Source organism: Carcharhinus amblyrhynchos, chromosome 3 (assembly GCF_965287045.1).
Source record: "Carcharhinus amblyrhynchos chromosome 3, sCarAmb.v2.hapA, whole genome shotgun sequence".
Taxonomy (NCBI): Eukaryota; Metazoa; Chordata; class Chondrichthyes; order Carcharhiniformes; family Carcharhinidae; genus Carcharhinus; species Carcharhinus amblyrhynchos.
Window position 1 is genome coordinate 102,555,607 of NC_137326.1, and position 22,056 is coordinate 102,577,662.

General features: G+C 42.7%; 1 protein-coding gene across 2 annotated transcripts in view; it reads left to right on the forward strand.

Moving 5' to 3' along the window:
* The window catches only part of LOC145340980 (uncharacterized), a 315,943-nt gene that overhangs the window by 61,652 nt on the left and 232,235 nt on the right, over positions 1 to 22,056 (forward strand). For both annotated transcript variants that reach the window (XM_080185613.1, XM_080185614.1), the window contains exon 6: positions 14,394 to 14,529. In XM_080185613.1, coding sequence (XP_080041739.1) covers positions 14,394 to 14,529 — 136 coding nt within the window. The remainder of the gene's footprint in view (positions 1 to 14,393; positions 14,530 to 22,056) is intronic.

Sequence of the window (22,056 nt, forward strand, 5' to 3'; positions counted from 1 at the left end):
AAAATCATCCAGCACATAGGTACGGCACGCAATTAGGAAAGCTGATGGAATGCTGGCCTTCATCACATACTTGCCATTGAAGGAATGCAACAGATGTTCACCAGATTAATCCCTGGGATGATGGGATTGCCGTATGAGGAGAGATTGAAGAGACTGGATTTGTATTCCCTTGAGTTTTGAAAAATGAGGATTGACGTCATTGAAGTTTACAAAATTCTTTCAAGACCTGATGGGCTGTTTTCCCTGGTTGGAGAGTCTAAAATTAGGGGACATAATCGCAGGATAAGGGATAGGCCATTTAAAACTGAGATGAGGAGGAATTTCTTCACTCAGAAGGTGGTGAACCTTTGGAATTCTCTACACCAAAGGGCGGTGGAAGCTTATGCTGAAGACAGTAAATGGTAGATTTCTGGTAACTAACAGCATCTAGGGATATGGAGATAGGTTGGGGTAAATGGTTTAATTGGATGGTGAAACAGCATCGAAGGGCTGAATGGCCTATTTCTGTTCCTATGTTCCTAAGATGGTCTAAAGACCTTTTAAATGATTTTGTGGACTCTTGATAACATTAATCCAATGGTAACATTAATCAGATTTTAAGTGGAATTTCAATGGAATTATTTAAGCATCACCTTTTAGTGCTGTTACAGAAACATTTGATGAAGGCAGATTTCAAAAATATTTTAATAAATGTGTTGCTAATTAATGCTTTGTGGTATGAACACAAATTTACAGAACAAAGATACTGTAGAATTTGACTATAGAAGCTGTATGTTGAGTGTCACTAGCTAAGAAACAATTGCGGAGACAGATAAGACTGAACAATAACTTTTATTATATGAACATAACTCTTTACGGATATAAAAGATTGTGGTGGAATTTTCCACTCTGGAGACTAAGTCCGATTTCGGGAATGGCAGTCACAATGACTGCCGCAGATGAGTGGAGTGACTAAACACGAGATCGTGTGCTGTTCAGCATATTAGTGATGCGTCTGGGAGGAGTACATCGAAACTTGTGCATGGAGGGCAGAAAATGGCCCTTCCCACCTTTGCCCTGTAGGCTTCATAAACAGCACACAGAGAGCCATTTACTCTTCCACTTGGCTTCTTGACTCTAATCTCCCCCCCTGACCTGTTCTCACCCCTCTGTGCCCAGCCTTGGTTACAGCATGTGTGACACCTAGACGCTATCTCCCATTGACAGTGTGAAAGGAAGGCAGTGTCTACCAAGCTTATGGTCCAGGAAAAAGACTACTTTGCCTGGCGCACATCACTTAGGTACAATTGTAAGTGTGAATGTTCCAAATTTTATCTGGTGGGATGTTTAATAGGGAAGGGAATGAGATTTCAGTGTGTTGGCCTTTTAATGAGCATTCATGAGATGCAAATGGAGTTCCCAACTTAGCTCCATGTGATACTTGACCCACCTTTAGACTGTCATGAAAATCAGGGGAACAGAATTCCAAATCAAGTTTTACTTTGCCCCTGCCAGACTGTGCTCCTTCTCCCACCATGATTCTCACTGCTGATGGGAGCAGAAGATTCTGCCCTACACATCTTACTCAGTCTAAGCCATGAGCTTTCTGCGACTAAATTTCAGTCAAGCGACTGTGTCTTTCATGCTCATGGGGTAGCATGGTGGCACAGTGATTAGCACTGCTCCCTCACAGCATGCGGGGAATGGGTTCAATTCCAGTCTTGGGTGAGTGTCTGTGTCGAATTTGTATGTTCTCCCTGTCTCAGCGTGGGTTTCCTCTGGGTGTTCTGGTTTCCTCCCACAGGCCAAAGATGTGCAGGTTAGATGGATTGGCCCATAGTATATTGTCCCTTAGTGTCCCAAGATGTGTAGGTTAGATGGATTAATCATGGTAAATGTGTGGGGTCACAGGGATAGATTGGGAGAGAGAGGTCAGATACCCGCCAGAGAATTGGTGCAGATTCATTGGGCCAAATGGCTTCTTCTCACGGTTGGGATTCTATGAATGTGGGTGGCATTGTTTCTCCAATTCCACACATTAATTCAGTCCTGAAATTGCTCATACTGTATTTACACCTCAGAAACGGGAGTCAACTTCTATGCAGAATGTAAAAGTGAACTGCTAGCATGGAGGTTGCCATTTAAAGTTTAAGTTTATTTGTCAGTGTTACTAATAGGCTTACATCAACATTGCAATGAAGTTACTGTGAAAATGTCCTAATTGTTGTAATCCGGCGCTTGTTCGGACATACTGAGGGAAAATTTAGCATGCCCGTCCACCTAACTGGCATGTCTTTCAGGCTGTGGGAGAATACTTCGCCACCTGGAGGAAAACCACACAGACACAAGGAGAACGTGCAAACTCCATATAGTCACCCAAACTGGGAATTGAATCCAGGTCTCTGTGCGCTGTGAGGCAGCAATGCTAACCACTGTGCCACCTCATGCCATGAAATGTTGTCGGCATCCATTGCAAAAAGAGAGTGTGTCTTAAATACCAACACATCTTTGGCAACACTGTCTGTATTGCCTGCTTAATCCCTTTCCCTCAGTAATAATGTACATAAAACTTGTATTTGTGGGGTGAAAAATTAAAGTTGATTTCTCTTCTAATGTAAGTGTAACATGTTGTACCAGAAAAGAGGGGTCGACCCTCATACACTAACTATATACAAAAACATGGATTTTGGGGCTACAGAAATATGCAGTGTTAATTTATACTCCTAAATTTGCAGTAGTTTCCCAATTTCTGAGTGGAAGGGGTTAATTAGAACATACGTGGATGGGTGGAATTCTCCCATCCTGCCTGCGGTGCGTTTGGTGACAGGCGGGTGCAGAGATTCTCACGGAGCCAAAATTCATGAAACTAGGTGGTGTAAAACAATAATAACTCAAATCAAACAAGTGCTTCATGAAAAAAACTCACTTTAAAAAAGTATTTAACCATTACTAATTGCATTGGTGTATACTAATTGGTTTATTTGTAAATTTAATGCTTGTTAAAGTTTCAAAGCTTTTAAGATGTGCCTCTGTGCCTAAAATATAAAACTAACTTAATTTGAAGAGCTTCTTTGGTTGCAAATTGGCTCAGTCCACAGAGATTCACCATGCTCATAATTTCAATCTGTGGGGTGTAGCCAGTCTTGTGGGTGGAACCAGATTCCAGTGGAATGTTTTTAAAGCAGCATTAAAGGTTGCAGAAACTTGGTTTATACTTGATGGAACTTTGCAGCCAATTAAGTACTTTTTTGAAGCACATTGACTGTTGTAATGAGGGAAAGTTGCCAGTCGATTTGCATGATCTCCTACATTGGTTTCGTTCCAGGCCCAAGTATCCACCTTAATGCTGTACATATCTTGCCTATTATCTTGATAAATATTCTGGATTTTATAATGTTGAGATGCAAATTCAGTATAGTGCCTCAGTAAAGAAGATATACTAACTACCAAAACCAATGGACTAAATTGAAGACAAAAACAGAAAATGCTGGAAAATCTCAGCAGGTCTGACAGCATTTGTTGAGAGAAATAGAGCCAACGTTTCAAAACATTGTCTCTTCACAGATGCTGTCAGACCTGCTGAGCATTTTCTCTTTTTGTTTCAGATTCCAGCATCTGCAATATTTTGCTTTTATGTTTGGCTAAGTTAATTTTAATGTCCAAAGTACCAGTATAACTTCGGAGTAAAAACACAGCGGCTGGAATTTTACTACCTCGCCGCCACAAAATTGGAGCGGGGAGCGTTCGGCAACAGAAATCGCCATTGACCTCGGGTGGGAATTTCTGGTCCTGCCAGAGCGAGGCTGTAAAATCTCGTCCATACAGTAGGCCAAAATGTAACTCAGTGGCCCTGGTAAGATACTTTCTGTTGTACAGTCTAACTGTTTTAAGAGGATCTGCCTCTCAACTCTCAATGATAACATCACATTAGATCCACAATAGCAACTGCTTCTGAAACATTCAAGATACAAAATCAAGTAATGAAGATTGGAAGGATAAAGAGTGGCGACATGGTTAGGATGGATGCCAGTATTTTCAGTATAACGCACATTTTTTAACCTCTCAAATATCTAAAGCTGGAACGAGGAGTTGGAGATGCAGAGAAAGGCATAAAACGTAATAATACAACTGGGAAGCTGAGAACACCACTGATTACGTTGGATTGATAAATAAAATACAACTACAGTGACACAGAGAATGTGTTGGTTGTAATATCCATATTTAATGGAATTATTTTGTCACAAAATCTTACACTGGAAAATTTCTAACAAAATCATCACTTCCAATAGTTCACCGTATTTCAATGTTCATCTGTCAGTGGGGAGAACTTGTTAAATTCTGCAATATTTTAAACTGGATGGAATTAATAGAAATTAATGAATTTCTGCTGAGGAAAGTATATTTGGGATTGAGAAACTGATGGTAAGGCCAAAAAATGTTATATAGCATGTCAAACAGTTTTACAGACATGATTGCTTTAATGGATTTTTGCTAGATAAATAAATATCGATCGGTGGGCATTTTGTTGGTTAATGGCAGATTTATTAATGCGGTTCATGAATGAATAACTTAACATTGGCATGAATGTACAAAGCAGAGATGAGTTCATAAATTAATTTCTGTCAAGGTGTTAAATATTGTATTTCATTAAAGCCTAGACAGAATTTGTGGTCATAAAAGGACTAAGGCTTCAATTTTTAATGACCTTTGATAGGCAAAGTTTGATAACACATCCATATAAATGAATGTGTTTCTGAGCGTAGCCATTGGTACGGATGACAAGAGAGATTTGTTATTGACATTATTAATACTCGAGAATGTGTTGTGTACTTGTCTGATCTTTTATGCAGATGTTATATTGAGGTTTAATGTTTGAAATCTACAGAAAAAAATGGGCAGCTTTGGTAATTGGTCTCTAAGTCTACACAATTATAAGGCTTGTGATGCTAGCTTTATTCATCTGAGCTTGAAAGTTTAGACATAGCTAGCAGACCTCATATAAAATGGTGAATTGGATGTTTTATAAGAATATTATGCCAAAGAGTATGGTACCTTGAGTCTTTTCTCCACTCCCCTGTCCCCATCCCCAGTTATCCTGGAGTCTTCCCCTCTTATTCCCTGGAATGTTCCACCCCACTGTTACCCTGGAGTCTTCCCTACCGCCATTACCTTGGAACATACCCCCACCCCTCAGTACCCTGGAGCTGTTTCTGTTTCCTGCCCTGGTACCATGGACTGGACTCTTACCCCTGCTGACCTAGAGTCTTACTGCTGGTACCCTCTGGTTAGGCTGTCTCTCAGTATTTGACTTGTCTCCCAACAGTGTGAGCTCAACAGCTCCTTATTCAAATCTGTGCTGTCTCTGAGGCAAAGACTGGTCGCCCTCCCCCCCCACAACCCCCACTGCCTAGTCAAGCCAATACCTCTGGGTGACAGGTTGGTCAACCCCATTCGGAGCTGGTACCCTGAGTCAGGCTCCTTAATGTGCACAATCATTCCGAGAGTGCTACGTTCACCTCCTTGCTGTTCTCGCCAGGTGCATGTCTTTTGAAGCTAGATGTGATTTGCACCATTCTGTCGTATGTCACCATGGATTTTTTTTTAAATGAATGAGAGGGTGGCCTGATTCTGGCATATCGGTTTGATAATGAGATGCACATTTATTATAATGATGTTGAATGTTGGGAAATGCAGCCTGACACTGATAGGGGGAAGGTGATAATAGCAAACTTTCACACCGATGTAAAACACAATTTGACCTCCTTGTGCTATTTTCTGCTCCCATCGCTGAACCCACACTAAAGATGAGATCGCAGAGTACTTGGAAGTGCATGATAAAATAGAACTGAGTCAGTACGGCTTTGTCATGTCTGACAAATCTGTTAGAGTTCTTTGAGGAGGTGACAAGGAAGTTAGATAAAGAAAAGCCAGTGGATGTGACTTATTTAGATTTCCAAAAGGCCTTTGACAAGATGCTGCATAGAAGACTGTTCAACATGTTGTGTCTGTGGTGTTAAGGATAAGATCCTGGCATGGATAGAGGATTGGCTGACTGGCAGAAGGCAGAGAGTGGGGTTAAAGAAGTCTTTCTCAGGATGTCAGTCTGGTGTGCCTCAGAGGTCACTGCTGAGACACAATTTTTCACAATATACATGAACAATTTGGAGGAAGGAACTGAAGGCTCTATTGCCACGTTTGCAGATGATACAAAGATATGTAGAGGGACAGGTAGTATTGAGGAAGCAGGGGGAGTGCGGAAGGACTTGGACAGGTTAGGAGAGGGGCAAAGAAGTGGCAGATGCAATACAATGTGGAAAAGTGTGAGATTATGCACTTTGGAAAGAGGAATGGAGGCATAGACTATTTTCTAAAGGAGAAAATGCTTAGGAAATGCTTAGGAAACAAAAAGGGACTTAGGAGTCATTGTTCAAGATTCTCATAAGGTTATTCTGCAGGTTCAGTCGGCACTTAGGAAGGTAAATGCAATGTTAGCATTCATGTCCAGAGGTCTAGAATACAAGAGCAGGGATATACTTCTGAGGCCGTATAAGGCTCTGGTCAGACCTCATTTTGAGTATTGTGAGCATCAAAGAAGGATGTGCTGGCCTTGGAAAGAGGAGGTTCACAGAATTGATCCCTAGAATGATGAACTTGTCATATGAGGAATGGTTGAGGATTCTGGGTCTGTACTCATTGAAGTTAAGAAGGTTGAGGGGGATCTTATTGAAACTTACAGGATACTGTGAGGCCTGGATAGAGTGGATGTGGAGAGGAAGTTTCCGCTAGTAGGGAAAACCAGAACCAGAGGGTACAATCTCAGACTAAAGGGACGATCATTTAAAACAGAGATGAGGAGGAATTTCTTCAGCCAGAGAGTGGTGAATCTGTGAAACTCTTTGCCGCAGAAGTCTGTGAAGGCCAGGTCATTGAGTGTCTTTAAAACAGATATAGGTAAGTTTTTGATTAACAAGGAGGTCAAGGATTATGGGGAAAAGGCAAGATAATGGGAGTGAGAAAAATATCAGCCATGATTGAATGGCAGAGCAGACTCGATGGGCCGAGTTGTCTAATTCTGCTTTTATGTCTTATGGTTTATGCAGGCAGCCTGCTTTTTCTTCCTTTTTTTTTGCACCACTGCGCACACCTGTTATTTATCCCTGCGTGATGAGTGCGCACCTTAGCAGGAACATTGTCACAATCTCAGTGCTGAGTGATATTTTCAAACCACTCGAATGAAGAGTTAATTATCACTTGCAAGGATCTATGCAGGAAACAAGTGTTCACGCAGTGAGACTATATTCATTTGAGCTTGTGGTTACTTGATTCATAAATATAAATCTGCATTGTGCAAATGCCATGATCTTTGTTTTAAGAACAAATCTGTCATGCACTTTTTTTTGATTATTGCTAAGTTAGTTAGATGCTTGAATATATTGTGAGTGCACAGTTGTAATCAGCAAGTATATTGTATAGCATTATTTTTTAAAAGTGCATGACTGTGCAAGTTTCTACTTCCACATGTCCTGCCCTGCCATGTGCCAAGTCTGCAGATCACGCATTGAACTATCAGATTTCTCCAAGCCCATTGAGTGGAAGCAAGTCATTCTCAATCCTATATAATATCTATATGTTGGTATAATCCATATAATGGCTATCTAAGGTATACTAAAAGTTTTTCTGTACGCTTTTTTATCCCTGTCTACCTCAATGGGCATGAAGAAGAAATCATCGAGAGCTTCAAGTTTTTAGGTGTCCAGATCACCAGTAACCTGTCCTGGTCCCTCCATGCCAATGCTATAGTTAAGAAAGCCCACCAATACCTCAACATTCTCAGGAGACGAAGGAAATTTGGCATTTCACTACAACTCTCACTAACTTCTACAGATGCACCTTAGAAAGCATTATTTCTGGTTGTATCACAGTTTGGTATGGCTCTCAATCTATCCAAAGCCACAATAAACTACAAAGGTTCATCAAACCAGCCTCCCATCCATTGACACTGTCTATACTTTCCGCTTCGGAAAAGCAGCCAGCATAATCAAGGACCCCACGCACCCCAGACATACTCTCTTCCACCTTCTTCCATTGGGAGAAAGATACAAAAGTCTGAGATCACGTGCCAACCGATTCAAAAACAGTTTCTTCCCTGCTGCTACCAGTCTTTTAATTAGACCTACCTTGCATTAAATTGATCTTTCTCCACACCCTAGCTATCACTGTAACACTGCATTCTGCACACTCTCCTTTCCATCCCTGTGTACAGTATGCTTTGTCGATATTGTGCGGAAGAAAAAATACTTTTCACTTCATACTAATACCTGTGGTGATAATAAATCAAATGGAATATTTTGGAATAACGCCATTATGTGACTATTGATAACGGAAAAGCCTTGTGCCAACATTTACCTCATGCTACAACAAACAGGCCCCTCGCACTAGATGGCATTATCGCAGCTCCTTGATTTCATCACACTATGTTTTTGTAACAGATACAACAAATTATTAAAATTCTTCAGATATGTTCCTTTTGTTTTGAACTATAACACAAATGTTATTTTCAATATTTTGCTTGATTCTAGAGGACAACTTCCCCTCCTTCCTTGTGCTTCTTTCCTGCTTGGGTTGCATTCCTCATGATCCCCTATCTGCCTCTACAGCCGTCTTCCCATCTCAGCCAATCGAATCTACTCAGCACCTCTAACCTTGGGGTTCATTCTAATTTTAACTCACCTGAGAAGCTTGCACACAAGCCCCTGGTTAAATGATTTACAATTCTTTTAATATTTCGGGAACTCTGTTAATATACCAAACCTCATTATTTCAAAAACCCATTTTAAAAAAAAATTTGGGGTAAATTTTCCAATCCTGCCCACTCTGTGAATCATCACAGGCAGGATGGATTAGTTAATGGACCATTGAAAGGTCCGTTGACCTCAGGTAGAAATTTCCTCTGGATGGGTGGGCAGGACTGGAAAACCAGTTAAGATAATCACTTTGCATTCTTACCAATATCTCACCAAACAAATTCTGCCAAACGAGTGTGAAAACAGGAGAGTTTCAGATTTTTTTTGGTGAGAGTGCAAATGAAATCCTATGCCACTTGGTGCACAGTCACTATCTAATTTCTGCCAGTAGAGGCAGTAGACAGAATCTATTCTCGCTGAAAGCTAGCTGCTCTGTGTCAGTCATGCCCCCCCTCCCCTCTGATGTTGCACGTTCCCCCCCCCCACCCTCCGATGGCTGGCCTCCTCAGCTAATCGCCCCCCCCATCCCCCTAGGTAATCCCCCCCGATCCAGTCGATCGCTGCCCCCACCACCCCCAACCCAGTTGATTGTCGCCTCAGCCGATCGCCAGTTGAAAGTGTGCCGCTCCCTCCCTGACCCAGCCGATTATAGCTGATCCTCAGTTGCAGAGTACGCAGCTCCCCTACCCACCTCCCCTTAGGTTCTGCCCCATCATGGCCCCATCCTTGACATTGTCCAGTGCCTGGTGGGCGGTGCCAGGCTGGCACTGCCTCCCGATTACCAGGGGGGCCTCGAGGGCCTCAGGCCCTACTGGTGAGGCCACCACTTTAAGTCCCCATTGATGGGGGCCATACATGTACCTTGCCAAATGAGCCCATACAATTGCATCCTGGGCTTACTAATTGTGTGGAAAAGCAGATTTTAATATTTAAATCAACCTCAGCGCATGAGGCTGATCGTGTTGGAAAACTGGGGCCAGTAAGATCGTGAGAGGCAAAAAACAGGGCGTGAATCCGATTTTTCGCCTCTTGCGCAATTTTACCAGCTTGCCCCATCCATTGACCAGCACGATGAGCCAGTAAGGTCATTAATCCCTCCTCCCCACCATCTTTCTGATTGAATTGCTAAAAGGTTGGTGGTTCCCAAATATTTGAAATGCCCCAAATCCTTGTCACTTCAATCACTAACATTTTCCATTTTAAGTATCTGTAGCTTAACATATTAATCGGATAAAAATGTTCGTAATATAGAAAATCATGATTATGGTACATAGTTCTGTTCAGAAGCTTTATTTCTAGTTTAGTTTTTTGTGTCCACACAATGGAAACTCTTGCTTACTCAAATATTTAGAATGGGGAAACTGTCGCCGGAATTCCACTGCCTCGCCTGCCACGGGAGTCGGAGCGGGGCAAGGGGTGGTCAGTGAGAAGGTCCAGCTTTGGGACAAGTGAGGCCGTAAAATCCTGCCTTGTTTCTATGCATGTCATGCTTTATATTAAGTCGTATGTAAAATGCACCAAAAACAGCACAAGCCTGAGTATACCCATTGCATATAGCGCAAGCCATTTGTAACTAAGATGGCAGTGAAGTGGAAATTGGACATTGTTGTGCCTGTTTTATGCCCCTAGTGCCTCTAGAGGGATAATTCAATAGAAAATAAAACCAGGCGAGATTTAAAATGATTGGCCAATCCATTCCTGTCACTTTCCCTACTGGGAAGTTTAGGTTATAATTGCCAGCAAATATAAAACACTTTTTTTTTTGCAATTGTTCACCTCTGTTTAACTTTGATCATCTGCTCACCTCTGAGTCACAAGATTCCAAGTTCAAGTCGTGCTCTAGAACATGAGCACAAAAATCCAGGTTGCAGTATTCAAGGAGCTGTCAGCGGTACCATCTTCCAGGTGAGACATTAAACCTCACAGGTGAAAATATTGTGGGTGGGATTCTCCGGGGACACACGCTCCAAAACCTGAGAATTCTGCCTGAGGTCAATGGACCTTTGCATGATCCCCTCCCCCCCCCGCCCGCTACAATTCCTGTAGTGGGCAGAACAGGAAAACTCCCCCCCCCCCCCCCCCCCCTTTTATGTATTCAAGATGGAGTTAGATACAATTCTTGGGGAATATGGGATGAAAGGATAAGGGGGAAGGTGGGATCAGGCTATTGAGTTGAATGATCAGCCATGATCATAATGAACGGTGGAGAAGACTCGGAAGGGCCATGTTTCTATGAACATAAAAAATCCCTAGTGTTATTGTAACAAAAAGCAAATGAAAATGTAGCATCTGACCAATATTTATTCCTCAAGCGACATTACAAAAGCAGATCATCTAGTCATTATCACATTGCTGTTTGTGGGAGCCTGATGAGTGCAAATTGGCTGCTGTCTTTCATACACAACATTGACTACATTTGCAAAGTACATTGTTAGTTGTAAAGCACTTTGAGCTGTCTGCGGTTGTGAAAAGTGCTTTTTCTAAGGTGTAATTTTAGTAGCATGCTGTACTCTTATTTTGCTCACTCTGGGGTCCATTGTTTAGGAGCTACCCTTTGTTGTTATGGTTAACAACTTGTTAGTGTTAATTTTCACGTGTTCGATTCAGCTTTCCAAAAATGGATTTAGATTTGTATAATGATGAACACAATGGGAACTGCCCCGATCCCTGTTCCACCATCTGTATGAGTCCTATTTCTGCTAATTCATTTGATGATTTACTGGTATGAATATCTGCCATTGGATGTGTTTTCTAGTACTCATTTTACAAAATGTTGGCTAGGATGCTGTAGTCAACCTTGCCAGTGAAAATGTACAAAGAGCGATTTGTTTCACACATTTTGACTAATTTCACAGTTACAGAACTTGTCTAAAGTGTTGGTAGATCAAAGTGATATATCTGTAAACTAATCCTTTTCATTGGTATTTTGCTCATTGGGCAGCAGGGTGGCACCGTGATTAGCATTGCTGTCTCACAGCACCAGGGAGGCGGGTTTGATTCCGGCATGGGTCACAGTGCAGACTCTGCACATTCTCCCCGTGTCTGCATGTATCATGTATTTCCTTCGGATGCTCCGGTTTCCTCCCACAGTCTGAAAGACGTGCTGGCTAGCTGCATTGGCCGTGTTAAATTCTCATTCAGTGTACCTGAACAGGTGCCAGAGTGTAGGAACTAGGGGATTTTCACAGTGACTTCATCGCAGTGTTAATGTAAGCCTACTTGTGATTCTAATGAATAAACCTTAAACTTTAAGATTCCAAACATCTCCATTTAAACATACATATCCATGAAATGTGAAGTTCATGCTTTAATCCATGCAGTTTCATACTCAAATGCAGTGGTACAGGGTGTCTCTGAAACTACAGCTCTTGACAAATAAAAAAGCTTTCCTGTCGCTTCCTAATTTATCAATCCCAGTTAATCCTAAATTGGGTGTTAAAAAGAAAATATAAACTCTTGGTATGTTTTAGTTATAGTTTGGTATTGTGTCAAACAAACTTTGTCATTTTAAATGTTTTCTACTGTTCAGAAATTAATACTAATATGATTAATACTGCAAAATATCCTTCAATCTGTTTGTAACAACAGTGGATTTAATTTCAACCAATAAAGCTCATCGAACTCATCTGTTCCTGCATCCTAAATAAAAGCAAAGTACTGAGGATGTTAGAAGCCTGAAATAAAAATTTAAAATGCAGTTGATCAGGCAGCATCTGAGTGGGAGAGAGAAACAGAGCCAATGATTTTTCATCAATTCTGGGTTAAGGAGATTACTAACACTGACACTCTCTGAGCATTAGATTATATGTTCAGTAGAGAGACACTGAGCTTCAACTGAAGAGATAGTAAGATCTGTGGGATAGTTTGTTATTGCTGCTTGAGGCACTTGGTGACTAGTGGAGTGCCTCAGGGGTCGGTGCTGGGGCCTCAGCTATTTACCATTTATATAGATGATCTGGAGGAGGGAACCGAGTGTATGGTGTCGAAATTTGCTGATGACACCAAGATTAGTGGAATGGCAAATTGTGCGGAGGGTGTGGAGAGTCTACAGAAGGATCTAGATAGGCTGGGCGAATGGGCCAGGAAATGGCAAATGGAATTTAATGTTGGCAAGTGCGAGGTGGTCCACTTTGGTAGGAATAATGGTAGGAAGGATTATCACTTACGTGGCGAAAAACTGTAGCAGGCGACGGTGCAGAGGGCCCTCAGGGTCCTTGTGCATGAGTCGCAAAAACCCAGCTTGCAGGTGCAGCAGGTGGTCAGGAAGGCTAATGGGATGCTGGCCTTCATAGCGAGGGGGATCGAATATAAAAGTAGGGAGGTCTTGCTGCGGCTGTACAGGGCATTGGTGAGGCCGCAGCTGGAGTACTGTGTGCAGTTTTGGTCGCCGTACTTACGCAAGGATATTTTGGCCTTGGAGGGAGTGCAGAGGAGGTTTACTAGGCTGATGCCGGAGTTGAGGGGGTTGAGCTATGAGGAGAGGCTGAATAAACTAGGCTTGTACTCGTTAGAGTTTAGAAGAATGAGGGGAGATCTCATTGAGACGTATAAGATGATGAATGGGATGGATAGGGTAGAGGTGGAGAGAGTCTTCCTGCTCAGAAAGGATAATAGGACTAGGGGACACAGCCTCAAGATAAAGGGGGGGCGGTTTAGAACGGAGTTGAGGAAGAACTTCTTCACTCAAAGGGTGGTGAATCTCTGGAATTCTCTGCCCGTTGAAGTGGTGGAGGCTGCCTCGCTAAATATTTTTAAGACGCGGGTTGATGGGTTTTTGATAAGAGAGGGGATTAAGAGTTATGGGGAGAGGGCGGGAATGTGGAACTGAGCCACGACAGATCAGCCATGATCTTATTGAATGGCGGGGCAGGCTCGAAGGGCCAGATGGCCTACTCCTGCTCCTATTTCTTATGTTCACTTTGAACAGGATGTAGAAAGTTAAGGCATGGTCAACAAAGTAAGTTTCAAGGGAATTTTTAAAACTGGAGAAAAGGTGATCACAGGTCTCATTTTTCCAACTCCTATCATTTACAATGTTCTCTAACAAACAACAAACTTGTTATGAGAGTGATGGAGATGGGGGGCGGGGGCGGTCGAATTCTCTGGCCTCCGCACAGAGTATTTCTCACAGTGGAAGGCAGCGCGCTGTTTGCTGGTAACGGAATCTTCCAACCTTGCTGCTGTCAGTGTGATTTCCCATTGACTGGTGCCAGGAAACACACAGCAGGGATGCACTGTCGGTGGGACGAGAAGATCCCTCTGGCTGTTATTTTGGTAGTGAGACTGAGAAAATTCTGCTGCCCAGCCCACCATGGGAATCAAAGTGGCTGAGGGGTGGAACATGGAACGATCTATTGACCTCGGATGGAATTTTACAGTTCCGGGAGTAGTGAGGCCGTAAAATCCCACCAGATATTTTTGTGCATCTTAGTTGGTTTTCCTTAAGCGTATCATTCAAAAGATTTGTTTGAAAAGAAAAATAATCATTTTTGCTATTTGTGATGTAATTCTCTGTGCATTTTGCTGTTTTTAAGATGTATTTTTGTTACTCCTATTACAGTTACTCCAACTGCTTCCAGGAATATTTCTTAATTTTAAAACAACTCCTATGAGAGTGCCTTTTAAATCATTGCTAATCTAATCACCATTGTAACCTTTGTTAAATTGCAGATCATGTGTTGTTGCACCAAAATAATGGAGTTGACCATTCTGAGGAGGAACAAATGCCAAACTTGCACATACTGGGAGTCCTTTTCCTGAACAAGTATATGAGTTGTGCCTTCAATCTCCTTCTAATCCTACAATTGTAAGCACTTTTTTCTTCTCTTCTCTTAGAAACCATTATTTTATCTGAAACAAATGAGAACATTTTCAGAAAAGTAAAACAATCAACAGGTTTAGCTATAAAGCCATCAGTCGTCTATGGACCACATTTAGAGTTACTGTTAAACATTTTTGAGTGTATTTAATTCCTAGTCTAAATTGCTTCATATATAGTGCCTTAGATTGGTCACATAATTGAACCAGTGAGCTTTTGGTAACTTGCAAGGGAAGCTAGCCATAAACTCTGTTTGGTAATTGCTACGAGCAAATCTTGTGCCATAATATTTCACCTAAATCTTTAACATTGGTAGAATATTACCTCAGACACTAACAGCAAAATGAGTGCAGGGATGCTGTCATAGCTTGCTGTTATGATTCAGCAGATGTTAGTTGCTGCGCAAACACAGATCTCAATGGGAAACTTGGCTTGTTGGTTGATGCTTCTTTCATAGCATGTGGCATCCATTTTGAGGAAGCAAAGACTAAGATGGATGGCCCCCGTCTCTCATCTGATTCATATCTGGGCTCAAGCTTAGAGTGGTTTATCACTATTCAGGGGCTGTCAATCCTCACAATAAGAGGCAACGTTACCTCAGTGAGGAACATAAGAAATAGGAGCAGGAGTAGGCCATCTGGCCCTTCAAGCCTGCCCCACCATTCAATAAGATCATGGCTGATCTGTCGTGGCTCAGTTCCACATTCCTGCCCTCTCCCCATAACCCTTAATCCCCTCTCTTATCAAAAACCTATCAACCTGCTTCTTAAAAATATTTAGCGAGGTAGCCTCCACCACTTCAACGGGCAGAGAATTCCAGAGATTCACCACCCTTTGAGTGAAGAAGTTCTTCCTCAACTCCGTTCTAAACCGCCCCCCCCTTTATCTTGAGGCTGTGCCCCCTAGTCCTACTGTCCTTTCTGAGCAGGAAGAGTCTCTCCACCTCTATCCTATCCATCCCATTCATCATCTTATACGTCTCAATGAGATCTCCCCTCATTCTTCTAAACTCTAACGAGTACAAGCCTAGTTTATTCAGCCTCTCCTCATAGCTCAACCCCCTCAACTCCGGCATCAGCCTAGTAAACCTCCTCTGCACTCCCTCCAAGGCCGAAATATCCTTGCGTAAGTACGGCGATAGTTTGCACTCCTGAATCTTTCATTGTATAATTAGAAAATCATCATCAGCCTATGACACAAATGTACTCTGTTGTCATGATCCAGTTGATGTTAATTGTTTGCATAAACTAAATCCCAGAGGAAAACTTCACACACATAACTTTTTTTTTGTATTCTGACAATGAGAAGATAGGTTTGCTGAATTCAGAAGCCATGAATTCCAATACCACTTTTGGGATTTTAAACATCAAATTTCAACACACACGATTACATTGACAGAATTAAAATTAGTCTTACAAAATATTCCCTCACAAAGATTTCATAATTGGTCAGACGCACGACAATTCATTTAGGCAACAACCCGTCGTAGATGTTTATCTATCAAAATTCCAGTAATGTTGCCACAACGCTACCCACTGTTGCTGTAGGAAAGTTATATTACATGACTTCTCACTGTCCCACTCTTCAAAACACAGACTTGTTGCAGCCGCAAGAATTTTGTGGCTTAATTGGGTGGCTGATTTAATCTCTTCCAATCCAGAGCTGTTGCTTGCAGGTGATCTTCAGTCCACCCCAGGGAGTTTTCACATCACCAACTGAACACAGTTCTCAACACCTTTCCTGAAGTACCTTTTTCTCTTTCGTATTTGGTCCCTCTTTGAAATGCACTTTGAGTATAAAATCTTTCTTGTTCTCCCAATTGCCCCCACTTTCAGATCAATATCCTCTCCATCCTTGCTTATGAAACCTTTGCAAACTGTAAAAATATTTTTACTTCCCTTTCACATTTAACAACTTAACCCCTCAAGCAAATTTCCACCTTCTGCTTGCTTACGTAGAGAAAATTCACTTGTTATATCTACTTCAAATGCATGACTTTCACAACTACACTCATTCAAGTCTCCAAACCTACCACACAGTCTGTCCGTAGCGTAATTAAATTTGTTCTACATAAGCCGGCTTCACAGAATAACCAAATAAACACCAGAAATAATAAAAATAACAACATCTCTCATCACATAATGAAGAAATAACAGCTGTGGAAAGTATCATTCAAGCAGAGGTTAAAAAAATGTTTACAAAAGTAGCAAATCTGAAATTAGAATAGCAAATGCTTGAAAATCAAACTAGATCCATCAGGGCTAAAAGGGAAATGCCAGGTAAATATTTCTGGTTGTTGCATCAGGGGAAGTCCTTTTGTTAATTCTAATGATGTGTCTTTAGCTGAAATGATAACTTTACTTTTCATAGATTGATAAACCAGTGTCCTTTCATGTTTTCAACAATCTGTTACCTTTATTTTAACATTGAACAGGTCTACCAGTCCCTCAGCTCCTGATAAAATTTGATAGAGAACACTGGGGAATATTCTGAGTACTCTTTTAATTCCTCATTGTGGTTTTCTGAATGGCCTTTCTAAATTTGGCCTATTAGCCTCACCGTGACTTGAAAGAGAATAAAGACAATACTATTCTCAGAAAAGTTTATAAAAGCATGATTTTATCACTTTATAACTTGTCATTGCTGCACTGAAGCCAGAAGTAAACAATAAATGATTACACTGCCTCACATTCAGATTTAAAATAACGTGATAATTACACAAAGGTGTGCCATTCCCATTCCTGTGAGGGAAGACAAAACAAAATACTTTTTCTGACACGAAAGCTGATAGTCTTTTAAAAATTTTATCCCAGTTAAGCAAACACTTCAAAATTCAAAAGCCATGCAAAAGGTTCCTGCAAGGAATCACATGGACATCATTACAGTGGCTAAGCAAACAAAAATGTAAGACGTATTATGCATTGAAATAGCTGTTCTTGCTGAAACAGCTGGCCACACTAACCAACAAACCTTTGCAGGGAACATTGATTCTCATTGCTATTCTCAATTATTTAACAATCGATTCTACAGTATACAATCATAAGCAAGTTTCAGCCTTAGCAGAGGCATGTAACATCTGACAATCTTTGTTTCTAACTTCTAGATTGTATTTTATCATGTTCCACCATTCTCTTTCTTTCTTCCTCCCTCCCTCTGTGCTTTGTTCCCCCTTTCATTCCATCTGTGTCCTCTGTCTTTCAGTCCACTTCTCATTCCACTCTTTATCCTTTCTGGCCCTCGGTCCCTAGCCTTCTCTCTGACACTCTGTTTCTCTTAGTCACTAATAGCAACCCAATTGGCACTTCCATTGCAAGTAACAGCACTTAGTATTTTATGCGTTGCAGAAATTGACCGTATGCTACTGATTTGTGCTCATGACAGGGACAGGCAGGTTTTACATTTCCCATTTGTCAACCTGTGCACTTGCCTCGTTTTTACTGAACATTTTTCTATCCATTCATATTATTGTGTGAAAAATCGGGCCCACAGTTTACAATTTTTACCATTGAGTCGTAGTAAAGTCGGGTGCGGGGCCATTAATGCGATCCCGTGTCTGTGCAGATTGCCACTTTACCAAAACCTGGGAATGGCAATGATCCGCTTTGCACCCAAAACAGGCGCAATGGAGACTTAAAGGCATTTGCATGCATTTAAGTTGAATTAATGAACTGGCCACCCAATTTTATCAGCATTTCCCCCTTTACCACCGTGTTTGCCAATCCAAACCGTGCCTTAACGGACCTGCTAAATCAAAGTCTGAATCAGGCGGTCCAGCTGCTGAAGAGCACGTTCAGTGTTTCCAACGGCTCTCTGACTCAGATCAGTGGGGTGGGGGGAGAGGGAGGCGGATCAGATCATTCTTTGGTTGGGGGGTGGGGGAGTGCGGCCAGACGTTGTCTGGTTGGGGAGGAGAATGAGGAGGCGGGTCAGATGTGTCCCTGGTGGGGGAGAGGAGGACTGATCATCATCTTGGGGAGGAGAGCTGATCATTGTCTGGTGTGAAGGGAGGAGGAGGCAGGTCAGATGTTCCTCTGGGGGAACGGGGGGAGTGAGGCCAGACCATTCTCTGGGGGGGATGAGTGAGGCCAGATCGTTGTCTGGAGGGAGAGGGTGACTGAGGCCAGACCATTCTCTTGGAGCGGGGGGAGGCCAGATCGTTGTCTTGGGGGGATGAGGAGGGGAAGGCAGATGGATCTGTGGTGGGGGTGGGGGGGGAGGACAGGGGGGTCCGCTGTCACTCTGTGGGCGATCAGTCTGGGTAGCGGGGGGTTTGGATAAGGGGGACAGTGATGTGTGTGGGTAGTGGATAAGGGGGGACAGTGATGTGTGTGGGTAGTGGGGGGGTAGTGGATAAGGGGGACAGTGATGTGTGTGGGTAGTGGATAAGGGGGACAGTGATGTGTGTGGGTAGTGGGGGGGTAGTGGATAAGGGAGACAGTGATGTGTGTGGGTAGTGGGAGGGTTTGATAAGGGGGACAGCGATGCGTGTGGGTAGCGGAGGGGTGGGTGGATAAGGGGGACAGTGATGCCTGTGGGGGGCCATCGCTCTGTTTTTCGCCCCAGGGCTGCTTTCTCCGCTTTCTGCAGCCCGGGAGTGATCTGAAACAGGTGCGCTTTTTCAAATTTTTTTCTAACTGTGCATGTGCAGTTCAGAGCTCCAATCATTTCGGGTGCGCTAAGCCCCGCCCACGGCACGATCTGGATTCGCGATTTTCTTTTCAGGTTGAGTGCATGTGGAGACGCCTGAAAGCAGATTTCCAAATCGGATCTGCATTACACCCAGGTTCAGCACTTAGAATGAAAATGGTAAAATCGGGCCCTGTGTGTACAATTCCCTGACACATTTTCCATGCTGTGAAGTTTCAGTGAGGCGGCACTGTGGCACAGTGGTTAGCGTGGCTGATAGATAAGGTTAGATTTCTGATAGACAAGGGAATTAAAGGTTATGGGGAGAAAGCGGGAAAGTGGAACTGATCCACTTCAGATCAGCCATGATCTTATTGATTGGCGGGGCAGGCTCGAAGGGCTAGATGGCCTACTCCTGCTCCCATTTCTTATGTTCTTATTGCTGCCTCACAGTGCCAGGGACCCGGGATCAATTTGTGGCTTGGGTGACTGCCTGTGTGGAATTTGCATGGGTCTCCTCCAGGTGCTCCGGTTTCTTTCCACAGTCCAAAAATGGGTTAGTTTGATTACAGTAAAAAGTCTGACACCACCAGGTTTTAGTCCAACTGATTTATTTGATAATACTCACAAGCTTTCGAGGGGACTGCCTCTTCGTCAGGTGAATGGAGAGTTCTGGCCTCAGACAGAGCATATAAAGCACAGACAGTTTAGAGATTACTGATTATCTTGTCTGCTTTCTTGCATCTCTGTAAAAACTTGATGTCTGTGTCGATATGCGCAATCTTCTTGGAGATCCTCTCCACTTGGATCCGGCAGTTTGCGGTGTCGATTGTAGTCATGATGTGGGAATGCCGGCGTTGGACTGGCGTAAACACAGTAAATTGCTTCTTAGTGTTCGGGGAATGTCAGGGGGATTCGCAGGGTAAGTATGTGGGGTTCCGGGGATAGGGCCAGGGTGGGATTGTTGCCGGTGCAGGCTCAAAGACTTGAATGGCCTCCTTCTGCACTGTAGGGATTCTATGATGATTCTACCAATGGGGTGGACAGGGGAGTGGTGAAGTTGTCCTCTAAAATTGTCAGTGTCTTTATTAGTTGTTTTACTTGAAGTCTTCAGCCTGCTTAAAAGATTAGGCTCCCCAGCGATATACTTCCCAGTAATTTCACCTTGCCTTCAAATGACTGGAAATGAATCCAGCTCAGAAAACTTGTGTCAGCATGATTCTTTAGCATCTCTTCCCACTTGAGTTATTTTCTTTGTTCAGGTAATTAGTATTCATGTTTTAGTTTTTTTAACAGTCAACGTTTAACAATTAAACAATTAACAAGTATTTAATTGTGCAACCTAAGAGAGAAAACTGAATCACATTCCCTTTCAGCGCAGACAAAAAGCATAACATTCTTTGCATGTGAAATCTTGGCCACTGCTGCCGCTGAGGATGGAGAATTAGGCATTCAACCAAACCTCCCTTCACTGCAGTGGAACCAGAGAATCTCACTGGCCTAACCAGCCGGAGAAGTCCATCTAGAATAACATAAACCGTCAGCATTCCAGTTTACCTGAACATAAATAATGTTTATCAGAAGAAAATTCTAGAAATTGTCAGTTGTCAGCAAGAATAGCCATTTAAAGCATGCAATAAACAAGCTGCAGAATGAATTTTAAAAAAACCTTGTTCGAAGTTCCAGATTTAAATTGTTACGTGGCTAAATGCTATTTCATAAATCAAACTTACCCAAAAGAGACATAGATGAGTAAATCTGTGATTATGTTATCAGTACATTTTATAACAATTATCATTCAATGGAAATCTATTTCTGTTTCTTGGTACAGATTTTAAAATTAAATTTGAAGTTGTACCTGTCCTCAGCATAAAACCAAATGATATGAAATAAAATTTAAATTTCAGATGCTTTTTGAATTCAAGTTTTACACTTTTTCATAATATACTTTCAGCAAGAGATTCTTTTGGAATGAGGTAGAGAAACTAATATTTCCCTTACATATTTTTCAACATTTTGTGAAATTATTTTTGTACGATAAATTCTAAAACAAAATTCGAAGAATTTGCGGGAAAACTAGAGTAATTCACGCTTTTTTTTCAGTGGAAATTCAGACTAGAATCTCACATACTCTGTGCAATGCAGAGGCCACCAGCTTGAATAACATTACATTTCAGGTACCAGGGCCTATTCCCGCTGGACAGGCTGAAACCAATGATCCTCAGTGCATGCACAGTGGCCCCAAGTTGTCATCCTCCCGATCACTGGCCAGCTCAATCATTGGCTAGCCTGGGGCTCTGCAGTGCTACACTCCCAAATCCCCATGGGCCAATTATGGCCCTCCAACCATTCACAGGCCAGCCCCAAACCCCCACTGTGCCATCCCGGACTGCCCGATCTCTAGACCCAACCCCCAGCAGTGATGATCCCCTGCATCTCCCCCCACCCCCAGAACACCGTCCAGACCAGGAGACAGAGCCCCCTCTCCTCCTCCGGCAGATGCCCCCCTGCCTGCCCCGATCGCTAGCCCCCATCGATTGCAAAGGCAGAGTGTCAGTGAGATCCTGCACCCTGGTCCCACCCTCACCAATTGCCCCTAGGCTCTGCCCCAATAGGCCCTGCCCTCTTGGCACTGCCCCATGCCTGGTGGGCAATGCCAAGGTTCCCCTTGGGCACTGCCAATGTGCCTATGTCCAGGGGGCCCTGATTGCCCTCCTTCACTCCAGTGGGGGTCATCCCACTGGTTCCCCGAAGCTAGTCTGAACCCGCTGGAGTGAAATACTCCTGGAAGGGTGGGAGATGCTAGCAGACCCTGAGAATTCAGTCCTGGGCCCATAATAACATTGAAATTACATCTAAATAATTTACCTGGTCTTCCTGACAATTTCC